The following is a 14,883-nucleotide window of genomic DNA, read 5'->3' as shown; positions in this document are numbered from 1 at the left end:
CACACACACACACACACACACACACACACACACAAACACTTTTAAGTAATAATTTCTACATTTATGTAATAAGTATGTCTTTTGTGTCATAATTTCAACTTTTAAACTCATAACTGTGACTTAGTATAGCATAATATGGATTTTATTTATGATTTACTTAATTATGATTTACAAAAGAATGATGTTGTTGCCTATGTGACTGAAACCTCGATAGATAACGGCAATAACCGTGAATTTACTACAGTGACTCAGATCCTATATGCTCCACTCGACGCCAACACAATGACAACACATGGGAAATAAACCCTTCACACCGCCCCTCTTCCCTGTCTTTATCCCTCCCAGCCAATCCGCTTCCCCAACACATGCTTTCTCTCAACCAATCAGCGTCGCCGTTACACGCGCATCCTTTCCTACAGACCCAAAGAAGCTTAAACAGAGTTAAGATGGCGGCATGTGGATGAGGAGGTTGTATATTTCAGCTCTTCGGTTGCTTTTGGCGAAGAAAACACATTCTCAAACCTAACCCGTAAAGGAAAGAAAAAAATCCCCCCCATAAAATAATTTACCCGGGACCGAGCCCATGACGTCCATTCACTTCGTGGTTCACCCGTTACCCGGGACCGAAGACCAGCTTAATGACAGGTATTTATAAGAAAGAAGCGGTTTACATTCAGTACTTACCCCTGAATGAGGTGAAAGTTCTTTCAAAAAGTGTTAATAAAATATATAGAGCATTTTAGGGCTGTTGTAAACGCTCAAGGTTGGGCATTTGGGTCTAAAAATAACGAGGCCCGGCTGACTGAAGACACAATGCGGGTTGGGGGATGGGGAGGTGAAAAGAGAGGGAACTGCGATAAATTCACACTTTTACACACCAAATAGAGAGTTTTATTTCAAACGTACGCTTTATTTAGGAAGTTTAACTTGAGTTTTTTTTGCTACGCCGAATGAATGTGAGCAGAATTGGCAAATAAAATCCTCTCGTGTTAGCCGGTTAGCCGTTAGCACTGCGCGAGCTCATCCGTTTAATTAATTTATCCTCATAAATTTGGTGCAAATTATATCACAATCGCAGTTTTGACGGTCTCCCTCCTGGTTTGTGTCATATCAACGGTTGGATCGCTGATCAGTGCGTTATGACAGTTGTGTACAAACGCGTATCTTTTTGGCTAAAGATGGTCTAGATAAAGAATTGCAATGTTTTGTGTTCTGTTTTCATAGATCTTGAGCAGTGTTTATTTCTTTGTTATGACACGTGCCATGTAAAAGCCCTATTCCAAAAGCTTTATTTGTAACGTCACTGATATACAATGGTAATTTTACATTTGAAATGATATAAACGAACTAAATTTAGGCAACTTGACTAGTCAGAATTATTCCATGCAGTTGGTCATGGAGGTGATTGGTATGGCTGATGACAGCTGCATTGGGAATCCATGTGTTCAGCTCATGGCCAGTAACACTGAAAGCATCTTTGGACAAAATGGGTGTTGGGATTCTCTTTGGCCTTTTTTTCCTGGTGTTTAATGATGTTTCTTGGGGTTTTCCCAATGCAGGTCTCCAATCATTCCACTTTAGTTTGATACTAGACCACCAAAGATCCCTTTAAAATGTCCATTTTGTTCTCAGTTTTGGAAATGTATAGCCTAATGAGAGCCATCTCTAATCAGGCCGTACCATCAAAGAAAGGGTGCTACAGATAATTTTACCTTTTGACACTATATTAAAACACAAGACAACATACACATGTGCATTATGAATATTTGATTTAATATTATAATAATTTTTGTTGTAATTACTTTAAAGAGCTTATTGTTTCTTAAATGAATACAGATGCTAGCTAACTGCATGATTTGTATTATCTTAGAACTGTACATTACGGTCATCTCTGATAACAGATCACTCTAAATTGTAATGTAGACACATGTATTCTGTAAATGTGTCTTGTGAAAAGTGCTATATAAATACATTTGAATTGCAATATTATCCTTATAAGCACAATATGTAAGATTTTTGGATTTTAAATATCCAAAAACCACTAGACTAATGTTATGTATTTTGTTGACTTGTGTACTTAAATTATCCAAGAATGTTTAAATTCTGAAAAATAAGCCATTTTAACCAGGACACGGACTGTGTCTGTGCGTCCCCTATCAATGACATACCTACGTTGCTCTCAATTTCCGGTTTTATTTTGTTGAATCCATGGAAACACCAAAGATATTTTAATATATAATTTGTTTTATTAGACAGGTGAGCAACTGTTTGGAGGCCTTTATGGACAGAAAACTAATCATTGTTCTAAAGCTCAAAACAGTTAGTCTTATTTTTTAAATCTGGTTTTCTTGATTTACCGCGAGTACCATTTTTTACCATGCCTAATATTGATCTAGCTCGCTGCAGTGTGAAGAAGTGTCTCGTAGCGGCTCAGCAAACGCACAGAGTAGCATTATAACTTTCAACACGCTCAAATATTGTGTGAAATATGATTAAAAGCGCTGAGTTTCCCCATGTACACATGAGTTGAAAAAGCAGACGCGGTCATCTGCGACATAATAAAAGCTCTGCAAAATCCAGGCATCATCAAGCTACATCTTTGTTTTGAATAAGCAACCTCTAGCGGTGACAAATTACATATTGTAGCTTTAAGACAGGAATATATTACTACGGTAAATAATACAGCAGGGCTGCAAAATAAATGTAAGTGAATACATATTTCGTAAGTATAAATAGTAAAATAGCAATACAAAAAAAAAGAGTTAATTTCTTATAGATAGCATACACAATAATTTGCATCTTTGTATTGGGCTGTGTATAAAGTTTATAAAATCCTATGCGTTAGCTACTCATGCAAGGGTGATTGGCTTTTGAGTAATTGAGTAGGCCTATACTAATTATATTTTGGCGTGTTGTCTTTTTTTAATACGGTCAATGGTGTTATTTAGGCAATTGTAAGCCATTTTGTTTTGTTGTGCATGGAAATATGCCACATTTCAAATGTTGTGAACACCGTTTCATGCTGACTTTGTGCAGCAACAAATGATAATCATTTCCAACAAAGGGAAAACATGTACTGCATCAAGACTAAATGCAATTTTGATCCTTTTTGTTAGTAAACTTAGCACTCTGCTACATATTGCCATCTTGCATTTCTCATCACTGTGTAGATTGATGTGCTCTTTACTATCTGTGATCCCCAGACCGGATGTATACTTGCACTAGTCATTAACGTTTCAGCTTGTATGCGGAGACTTTCATTCTTCACTGATATGTCCTGCAATAATGAACCGTGACTTGAAGGCTTTTCTGCCGCTCAGCACTGACAGGAAACGAGGGACCTTTCTGCACACGTGTCCCCTTCAAGCTAGATTCAGCATGATCTCTGTGGCTGCTGCGCAAGAATATTTTGTGTGCACATTGTGGTATGTGTATTGGTCTATGTTGGTCTATGCTGATGTTGGCCTTTTTAGTCTGTCTAAGAAAGTACATGCATTGAAAAGCTTGCAAGCGGTGGCGGCTGAGTATGCATGTTTTGTTGCTTTGGCAATCGTGCCAATAAATTGCTTTTAGCCCCACTTTCTTCAGAGTATTTCCCTTACAGCATAATAGGGTGTACCATACATTATGATATTGTGGAAAAAGAGTTTTTGGCTTCTTTCCGTTTTTTTTCTTCTTCTCAGCAAAGCTGTTAAGTGCATTTAAGGACTACTCTTGTTTTCATATTGAATTGATCTGCAGAGGTCATTTGAAAAGAGGATCTGATCAGTGGTTCATACTGTTTTAAAATGAGATGATCTGGAGACATTACCAATTAGTTTATTTAGATGATTAGTATAAGGGATGGCCATTTTCCCAAAATATTGTAGTCGAATATTTGGGCTCAATGTTTTTTTATTTATTATTATTATTATTATTTTTAAATAAATATTTGTTTATTTAAATTATTATTTTGAGAAAATGAGTAGTAATTTTTTTTCCTTCAAGATTTTGTCACCATTTCTGAATCTGAACAAACTTATGATTAGGCAATATACACAAGAATTTTACAATGTATCTTGAGTTTTCTTTCAGTTCAAAACATAAAACAAAAAATACAGGCCTAAGGAAAACATAAGCTCGAGCAGCGTGAGCGAAAAAAGCGATAATAAAGCAGACCGCGCCAGTTATGCAGAATGTACATATGCTTGAGTCAGAATATGGTTATCGTGTTTATATTTCCAGGATTTTCATGTTGACAAAAATGATAATATTGTGTGGATGATATTATTCTCTGGTGAGAGAACGCACTCCGCTGACAGACATTGCAGAGACAAAAAGATAACGGTGTTATGTGTAAACCCTCGACAAAAATTAAAGGAAGCATTTGTCTCGAGATCATTTTACTATCATATAAGTTATTTCACGCTCGCTCTGGGTAAAGCTATGCTAACGTGCACTCGTGATTGCAGTGATGGACAGCTGTCTTCTCATTCGCCTGGTGTTTGGATGATATTGTGATAACTGCATGATATTATGATAACTCAGTTTCATTAATTAGTTTAATCAAACGTAACTATATTTTGTAAGATCATTTTCAATTTTCATTTAAGTAGTTTCAATCATTGCGAGGCAGACAGCGACATTGTGATCAAATACAATCAACTTATTAACGTGCTCCATAGCGCTAGGCCTGTCACGATAACAAATTTTGCTGGACGATAAATTGGCCAAGCAATTATTGCGATAAACGGTACTATTGTCGTTCTGATACCATTTTCATCTAAAATAATGATAATGGCATAAAAATGCAGGTACACCTTTTCAAAGATCAATAAACTTTAACTTCTAAAGACTATTTAACACTAAAAATGGAAAACATTTGAAATAACCACAATAAATGAACAAAAACAATAAAGCATGGACTCTCAGTCTGTTTAAAAAAATGCATTTAAATAAGTACATAAACAATTAATAAAATGGATGAAAGCTGCAACGGAGGATTGTGTTTTAGGAGCATATTAGTGGCGGCACGGTTCACAAAACCCACGGCAACCGGAGATACATGAGGTCCAGACCAATCTGCTGGCCGAGAATGACGTCCCATCACGCCGCACCCGGTCTGCGTTTCAAGTATAAACACCTCCCCAAATGGACGAGACGCACGCAGTCAACGAGAGAGACGAGGAAAACAAAAAAGCATGCAAAAGGCAATTATTGCGGCCGGAAAAATTATCCAGCAATTTTTATCGTGCGATTAATTGATTTATCGACTATCGCGACAGGCCTACATAGCGCCACCCAGTGGATTCAGTTATACTTTGAGTTTAGTGGGATTTATCATGGATTCACTGTATTTACGGCCAGCAAAGCAAAATGTTTTGTATTTTTATTTTATTCGACTATTCGTGCATACCCCAAATTAGTATGTAATAATTTTACTGCAAACTAAGCTTTTTATTTTTTCATTATTTAAAAACACCATGTCTTTAAGTTCAATGGATATGTTATAAATATGTTCAGAGGTATCTAGTACTGTCACGATTCCTCAAATAAATTTAAGTATTCAATAAAAAAAAAAAATCATCAATTGCAATTTGCCTGTGTCCACAGACGAGAATCCTTGAACCGCATTATTAGAATGTTTTCTAAGCCTGCACAATGTATTAACTAGGGATGCACCGAATATTCGGCAACCGAAATTATTCGGCCGAAAATAGCCAAAAAAAGCACTTTCGGCATTCGGCCGAATAAGTAAAAAGGCCGAATAATTTTGGCCGAACAATGACGTTTTTAATGACGCGATCAAAAAGTAACCCACGTAGAGTGAGAGCTGCGTGCTTTATGCAGCAAACATGTCAGCAGTGTGGAAGCACTGTTTAGTGCTGAAATTTAGTGCTCATGTCATCGATGAGAAGAGGAACCGACTTTCATGTGAGAAAGCAGAGAAGCTACTTTTCATAAAGAAGAACCTGCCACTTTTCCTGAAGAAGTAGGCTAAGTAGGCTTATGTCTAAGACAGTTATTTATTTGTTGTGGGTTCATCCACATTTTTTGCACTATTCAATGCACATTAGTTGTTGTAGACATACAGAGTTACATTCTTTCAGCAGTCAGTTATAGGCCTAACATAAGCTATTCAAGAAGGGGGGCTTCTAAGATGGCCAAATAAAAATATATTTTTTTATTTTACTAATTATTTATTTTAAGTTATGTTGTGCTTAGTTTGTATAATATCTGCTGGAATGTTAAAAAAAATTCAGTGTTAAATAAATATTTTGAAATTGTATTTTTGTTATTTGATTTATTTCTCTGAAAAGCAACACAAAATAGTAAAAAGCAAATTTTTACTATTTAATTATTGTAATGGTAAAAAAAAAAAGCCAAATAAATGGAAAAAATGCGAAACACCGCGTTCGGTATTCGGCCTTCGGTCTTCGGCCAAGCATTTCATTATTATTCGGTTTCGGCTTCGGCCAAGAATTTCATTTCGGTGCATCCCTAGTATTAACCATTTAAAAAAAATCAACATAGCACAATAACATAGCACAGTGCTATTGTGATTCACAAAGACTGAAATTAAATTAAACGTGTGCTGGGTTTAATAGCCTATATATGCATTTGAATACAGCAAGTCTGTCTCAGTGGCTTCATTCACACAGTAAATGCTTCTCCGCACGAAATCAGTGTCTATAGTACTGGGATTTTTCGGCTTTCCAAAAATGTGCGTGTGGTAAAACATATAAAGTCTGACAACGAGCTTTTCGTTTCATAACATCTCGTGTTGCACTGTCTGCTGTCATGTACATGCATGGAGTGCATATTATCATCTCTGCATTTGCTGTAAATTCGGATTGCTTTTAACGTTTGGCAATACACAATGCAATCTGCGTCATTTCATCAGATTTGTAAGGTAAATAATTTATAAACCTACACCAAATCTAGAGAATACATCAATATGTTTCTAAATATCTTATAATATGTACAGAAATTTTTAAATAAAAGTTTTAACATGATTTTATGTCCACATGTTCAAGAAATTAAAGTGGCTGTAGCATTTCTGTCGCAAAGTAGTGGCTAAATGTTAGAGATTAAATGGAAATTTGAATGAAATGTTGTTTAAGCGATATTAAACAACGATTTGATCATAAAGTGACTACAACAGTCAGCAGGCTGTTGGTGCTCTCTTCAGGCATTTGTTGTAATACATGATGGACATGGGTTGAGTTGACGTATTTTAGCCTCATTGTTATTATATGCATGTCAGGCTATCGTATGCCTTAGGTCTGTTTTTATTACCACAAAAATGATCAGATTACAAGGATTTATTGGCAAAAATAATAATCAGATTTCTCGGTTACCAATATAGTTGTTAGTGACAGCCCTAGAAGTGTCTCCATCATGTATTGTTTATTGGTTTGTTGCTGTACCAATGTGCTGAGTATGCCAAGCAAGACATTGGATCTGGTCCAAATCCTAGTGAGCTGCCTTGCTGTCTACTGCCTACTAAGGCAGTGTCCCATCTGAAATGAAACCTCATTAGGGATTTATTTGGAATGTACTTCATAGGCAGCATCCCTCCACCATATATATATTTGGTGCTCCCCACACAGTGTATGTTATCCTATGTTGCCTTAAAATGCTGCCTATTTAGTCAGTTCACAAGGCTTTGGTATGCAGTTTTACAGCTGGCTTATGACACACTTTTTGTCTAAGAAGTGCTTGAAGGGCTAAAATTGGCCAATATCTGAGATAAATCTTTTTTCCTCTGCCAATTTGGACCGGGCTGCAAATCTCTTCTTTCTTCATATGTCACTGTCTGCTGTGCATCTGCATTTACTCATTATGTGAAAGCTGCAACATGCGGCGGTTCAAGTGTGCACTTGTACCAAAGGTTTTCTTGCTGAAATGATGTCTGATTGTTTGGAGTGGGCCTAAACATATCATCATTGGTTTTATCTTGTGGCCTGAATTAATGAAATCGGTTTTTGATTGAGAGGTGATTTCTTTTGGAGCCTTTGATCATTTCTTTGGACCCTTTCACTGTTGCGGCTTAATCCACTTATTGTCTTTTATATTTTATTATTACCTGAGTTTTATGTTTGTTGTATCCTCATAAACTTGAGTTTTGGTTTGCTTTCCCTTTTAGGCATGATTATTTATAACGGATGTACTAGTTGCTTGTTTTTGCACAAATATCCTCCGTTTTAAAAGCTTTAAGGGAGCATTTTAAGACTTGATGATGGATTTTGCAAATAATTATGCTGATTAATTCTAAAATCATATAGAGTGTTGTTTATTACAAATTATGAGACAAGTTCTAACTAGGGGTGTCAAAATTGCTAAAAAATGACGTTCGAATATTCGAACATCTGGGTGCACATTTTGTCAATGACGCACACGCTTTACTTCAATAACAGGACAAATTAATACAAAAAGACATAACTACTTGTACCTATACAACTTGTATAGGTAGTCTATTTAAGTTTTTACATATTTGACAACGTACTACTTACACAAAAACAAGTAAATTAACTAATGGCCAAGAGCACAGAGCTCTCTCTCTCTCGCCGCACATAATGGTTTAAATGAACAAACTTTGAGTGCTAAACGAGTTTTGGGCAAGCAATTTAAGGTCGCGAGACTTGCGACTCTTGTCCCAAATATAGCAGGCTTCATTCAGTGATTGAAACAAATGTTATGAATATTAAATGAAGTTTTACAGCATATTGAACGCTCCGAGCGAGCTCGGCTGTGGTAAACATGGGTAAACATTCATTCTTGACATGAAACGGTAAATAATCAAACCAGTGAAAGTAGTGCGTTTACCCATTATTCATGCAATATCTCTTCAGTCAGTACAGTAGCCTACACTTTAGTGTCTCTGTTTAATGTTAAATAAAATTAGGCATGCTATGCTAACTGTATCTTACATAGCTTGCATATAACTTTATCTCTTGGTTCAACACTTTTACCTCCTACTGACCAAAATCCAAAGACTTCCAGACATGGCTTTTTAGATTATGGAGTTAAAATCGCTTTCTCTGCCGCGGTTGAGTTGGGCTCTGCACTTTTTGCCATCTTCTCTGCAAGACGTGTCAACTTTCAGCAGTGACAGTGCGCCTCCTGTCCTGTGACCTGTCCCTGAACCCCCATGCGTGCGCTCACTGCCAAAGCAGACAGCCACGCCTCTACTACCGTGGCAGGGTTTTTCCCCCACTTTTTTTTATTTTTAAATTTGAATATTAATTTTCACCTTCGAAATTCGTTTAAAAAAAAAAAAAACTATTTGAATATTTATTCGAATTTAAAATATTAATTGACAGCCCTAGTTATAACTAAGTAGTAACTTGTTTTTTAACTTTCTGATGGGTCAGAGGTCTACATGGCAAATGAGATTAATTTTTTGATAATGTGCGAGTTTAAATATCACACATTGGGGCGAGTGCATAATGTTCAGGTTGTTTTGGAACCTGGCTGTTGCATGTACTCTGTTAACCCTTTAATGTGTATGATCTAGGGCTGTTTCGAATGCCATTTTTTGAGCTTCGAAGCTTAGGTGGCAATCAATATCGAATATTCGAAGCTTCGGTGGGTGGGGCTAAATATATAATAATAGTGTCGGTTTGCATTTGTATCATCTTTCACGACTTCACGTTTCACTCTTTGGCATCGTAAATGTGTTGCGGCAGACCCAGTGGAGTGCAGTGTTGCATTTTGTGCAATATGATCAGGTGGCACACATTCTTTAAATATTAATAAACATTTAATAATCTTTTAAATAGAACAGTTTCCGGTACGCATTACACGGGCAGGTTTATGCTCCGAAAACAGACAGTGCACAAGTGATACAAAACACAAAGTCTGTTGAGAGCAAGAACTTTAATAAGATATTAATAACGAACCTTTCTTTAAAACAAATGAATCCCAAAACAGAAATTAAATTAGTAACACACAGTGATTTCAACAAACTGTAATAAATAAAGAACACGGTAGCATGCTTATAAACAGTTGAATAAGAATAAATTAATTGTTTTTAAAATGACACAAAAGTTAGTTTTATTCTATATAAGGGATTTATTTTGTCTTATTCTGACTTTTTGTTAATTTAAATCTTTAAAATGCGCAATGCTTTTATTGAAAACATGTTGCGGTGTTATTTTTTATTTATTATTATTATTTCAAGCATGAGTGAGAATGAGTCCGCTACGGAAGTCACGTGTTGGGAAAAAAAAACGAATATTCGAATCTCAAAACTGAAAATCGAATGCCACCTCACCGAACGAATATTCGATTATTCGATTATTCTAGTACAGCCCTAGTATGATCGCGCCGGTGTGATTAAAACATGAACAACTGCTATATTCAAAAGGGAGTTTGCACTTTGACTGGTGCTGAGCCAGAGACGTACATGCTCAAAAGTGCTTTATGAAAACTGTTCAGTGTTTAAACCACATAATGTTTATTTTTGGTTTTAGACATTTAAATACACATAAGTACTTGGAAAACAATACATTTATAGTTTATAAAGTACACACTGATGTCTATGGAAGCGGCAACAATCCATTCAAATATAAGTTGACAGGGTGATATATTCATATCATTCATTGTGTAAGTAACTATAATGTTTACTCTGTTCTTCTCCCAGTTCACCGGCAACTTCTTTTTATGTATTTCGGGAGAAGTGGATGCATTTACTTGTTGTAAATTCTCTGAACTGCGGCACATTATAGATCAACTAACATGATCATCATAATGGTACATTTTTAACAACAAAATATACACTTAAATATATTTAAGAATCGAAATATCAGGTAGGCTACTTGATGACAGTCAACAAGTTTGTGAATGTTTTGAATAAAAAAAATATGATTTCTGCCATACAGCGCTATTGTGGCGGTGGTGTCACATGACAAGCATGTAACCAATACTTCAATAAAATAAAACCCATTGCAATAATACTTCTGAGTAATAATAATATTTTTTAGCAATGAATTCTTTCAGTTTAAGGCTTGTTGGAAACTTAAATGTTTAGAGTTAAAATACTTGCAAAACCAGCATATACAAAGATTGCAACCAAATTGTAAGTCAATGCAACCAACTGAGAAAGTTCATCGCACCAGTGTGACCAGTGGGAAGAATGAGTCTAGAGCCCTGTAGATTCAGTGAAGTATCATTTTTTGAAATTGCTTTTTACAAATGGGTTCTAGGGCTGTCATTTTTGAGAAAAATCTAATTCGAATGGATATCAAATATCAAGCAATGTATTCGAATATCTACGAGTATCTAAACCGCAGCAGGAGTACGGCCTATAGCCTACCCGTATTAATTTCTCTATATTGTCTGCTAAAAAAACGAATCTATCAACTTGATATGGATTAGTTGTGGCTCTCTTTTTATTGAAGATGTTTAGTGGAGAACACTCGTTCGGAGTGCACAGATTTGTTTGATTTGGTCATGGGCCTATGCTACAATAGGTTTAGAGCGCCCTCTATTGGATAAGATGGCAAACAATAAAATAAAAACAAACGGTCTAATCATAAGCTACGATAAGAGGGTCTTTAGTGGAGAAGGCGCACGCTGAATATCACCTCATATAGGGACGCACACTCAAAAGTAATCAGGTCAGGTTGAAATTTTTAGTTTTATCAGTTCATGAAAAGGTTTATCCCACTCCTCTCAAACCGATTACAATTTCATTCGGTTTGGGCATTTTTATTCCGATAGAGGTGTTTATATGGGGCCTTTTCATTCGTATTGGATTCTTGAACCGATTACAGTGCTCCATGTAAATGCATCTGTAGACTGTAAAAAAATGTGCTACATGACACTAAAAACCAAATAATTTATTTATGGTTCAATTGCAGATATTTCATGTCATGTTCGAACGCATAATCGAATATCGACTAAAATTTGACATTCATATGTATATTAAAAAAGGGTTTAAATGTGATGTGCAGAATTCTGGTTTCCCCCTTTTAAAAAAATAATAATTTGCATTGTAAAGTGAAGGATAAAATGACCTACAAAGCCATTTAATTCCTATGACCATGAGCCATAAACTGTTCCTTCTTCTGTCCTACGGTTTTCTATTCAACCGTAACAGTCGTCCTCCAAAGGTTTTGGCCAATTTCAGTTCAGACGTTTTGGCTGTTGTGCATTTGGGTTGAAACATTATTATTTTGGGCATTTACTGTGGATATTGAGTCTGTTTATAATTCCAACAGACTGTCTTTAATCGCATGCATTTGGTTCTTACAGGCTCCGTGAAGTGTCAGAAAAGCTCAACAAATACAACTGTAACAGGTATGTTTTATCAAGTATTTACATTTTAAGGCCAGTGGTCTTAGAATTCTTTCCACATTAAAGTATTGAGTTTTGTAAAAACACTTGGCTAATGTTTCTCTGTCCACACGGCAGTCATCCACACCTAATTCCGTTGGAGCAGGCCAAACTTAAGCAGTGTGTGGTTGGACCAAATCATGCGGGATTTCTCCTTGAGGTAACCTTTTCTATTCAGCTTTGTTATTTTATATCATTCATCGCTTTAGGCTTTTTCCTTATTTTAAAGGAGCAATTTACTCCAAATATGGATGATATACCATTTGCTTGTACTCATGTTGCACCAAATCAGTCTGCTTGGTTGTGCTCTTTTCTTTTCTATAAAATGTATGGTCACAGTGACCATATTTGTCATGCATTTACTGTTTTTTTATTGATTTTTTACTTCTATTGTTCTGCTTTGTTTCATTGAAGAAAAATGTGAATGTTGGAATGATAGGAGGATGAATAAATAATAAATGTTTGTGTCTGATCAACACAGAGTATTGTGGAAAATAATATACTCTCTTGTTTTAGGATGGACGTATCTGCAGGATAAGCTTTGCCGTCCAGCCCGACCGACTGGAGCTCGGCAAGCCCGATGGCAATGATGGGTGAGAGAAGAATACCCGCTAGACACATGAAAAATGCATGTTTGAGCTGGCATGCAAAATAACTCTAGATTAGATCTGTCCCTTTGGTCATGATTGCTCTGGATTTATTTTGACCTACTATATTGTCTTAATTTTTCTTTTAATAAAAGTATGCCTAATTTTCAACCCACCTCATTTGTTTAGATTAAAGGTTGTGTTGTGGGCTTTGGTGTGAAGACAGGAATTTTTATTATTGTGTTAGTCTAACCTGAATGCACTTAAATATAACCACACTATACACAATGCAGTTATTATCCCAGACACAGCCTTTTATAGTTGCATGGAGGAAATGCTTTTGAATTATATTCTTATTGAAAAAAAGTGTGAAATTTGGGGTTTAGATGGAAGCAACTCAGTAAATCTGAATCTACAGGCTTCAGGTGCTTTTGAACATTTTTATTGAGGTTTGGCCACCTTTTGTTGTCTAGTTTTATCAGCGATGTTGTTCTGTTACTGAAACATAGGAAACCAAGAATACATGCTTGTGCTAGCTTATAAATTATTTATTATTTGCTGGTACAGACTTTAAAGAGCTAATATGTGATTTTTTTAAATTTAAAATATTAATTTATTGTTACTCTTAGAATTCAACTCTGAGAAGAGCATTTAAACATTAAATTAAATGGCAAAACAACTTGTTACGAACATTATAGCCGCTTTTCTGTCTGCTGCCCATTGCATTGGTTGGTTTGTGATGTTTTGCTTGAACACAGCAGGTGGGCTAGTGTTCCTCTTTGACTTGTTTCTGTGATTTGAAGCTTTGTCGCACCAGTGCAGACCCCCATTTGTGAACCGCAAGCAATCCAGAGTGTTTGTATGACCAAAATTTTTAGCGGGCTTGATGGCACATGATTTAGGGGAAATTTTTTAGCAGTTCCCTGCCAGCCTTTCCTACAGCTCTTGCCTGAGGAATGAGCTGCAGTCAGTTCTGATTCCCAAGGGTGTTGCCATGTTAGTCGCCCCACAGTACAAAAGGGCAGATTGGCTCGTAGGCCTGGGGTCTCCAGGCTGTGTGATGGTCCCACATGTGGGACTATAAGTTTGTAACTGATCTCCCATCTTTTGTTTCCAGTTCAAAGTTGAGCAGTGTCTCAGGGGCAGGAAGGAGCTCCAGGCCAGGCAGGACTAGTGATCCGCCCTGGTTCCTGTCTGGTTCTGACACACTGGGCAGACTGGCAGGCAACACCCTTGGGTAAGTTGTGGCAGGGCTATCAGAAATGCAGCCATCAGGTAACGTTGGCAGCCACACGAGATGGTGCCTTTGGTAATAAGAAATCTGTTTAAAGATGATTTTGCTGTGTTTTCTTTGCATGCAGTAAAAGTTTCCCCTAAAAAGATTCACACTATGCCCATTTCCAGAAATATTTGTTTTATGTGTGAGACTCTAAATTACTGAGGAAAAAATGAAACTGTGTGTGTTAGTAGAGTTGGACAATATAGCTCAATTATAACACAGTTCAACCTGATATTTTTTAGCTTTTGTTTACTATACATTTCATAATTTACAAATTGATGTGTGTTTGTAATGAAACATTTTTATTTAGTAGTCATTGTTACAAATTAGATTTAAAATATTTAATGCAGTAAAATGTGCAAGTGAACAAATTTGAGCTAATATCAAATACTTAGTTATTAAATTTATATTATATAACTTTATTATATCCATTGTTATATATACTAACATAGATTATTGAAATGTTACATGTTGTTTTACTGAAACTTTAAATCTGAATGAAAAATTTAAATTTGAGGCCTCATGCAAATTAATTTTAAACTGGTAACTTTTTTTTTTACATTGAAGTTTTATTCAGAGACTTAAAGAGACTATATAAAAAAAAAAAAAAACATTAGTCCTGATTCTTTCATATTCATGTAAAACTGGTCCCTAAACATGGTGTGTTGGAGTTCAGTATCACACACAGAGATAATC

At 36.0% G+C, this 14,883-nt stretch overlaps 1 protein-coding gene across 5 annotated transcripts in view; it reads left to right on the top strand.

The window, feature by feature from the left end:
• Positions 1 to 417: 417 nt before the first annotated feature.
• The window catches only part of ubr5 (ubiquitin protein ligase E3 component n-recognin 5), a 79,990-nt gene continuing 65,524 nt past the window's right edge, over positions 418 to 14,883 (top strand). For 4 of the 5 annotated variants that reach the window (XM_067447857.1, XM_067447855.1, XM_067447856.1 and 1 more), the window contains exons 1-5: positions 418 to 645; positions 12,241 to 12,285; positions 12,400 to 12,481; positions 12,838 to 12,914; positions 14,026 to 14,145. In XM_067447857.1, the coding sequence (XP_067303958.1) occupies positions 584 to 645; positions 12,241 to 12,285; positions 12,400 to 12,481; positions 12,838 to 12,914; positions 14,026 to 14,145 (386 nt within the window). In that variant the 5' untranslated portion in view covers positions 418 to 583. The remainder of the gene's footprint in view (positions 646 to 12,240; positions 12,286 to 12,399; positions 12,482 to 12,837; positions 12,915 to 14,025; positions 14,146 to 14,883) is intronic. The other variant, XM_067447858.1, reaches the window with a different exon arrangement.

Source organism: Pseudorasbora parva, chromosome 7 (assembly GCF_024679245.1).
Source record: "Pseudorasbora parva isolate DD20220531a chromosome 7, ASM2467924v1, whole genome shotgun sequence".
Taxonomy (NCBI): Eukaryota; Metazoa; Chordata; class Actinopteri; order Cypriniformes; family Gobionidae; genus Pseudorasbora; species Pseudorasbora parva.
This window is presented reverse-complemented; position numbering and strand designations above follow the sequence as displayed.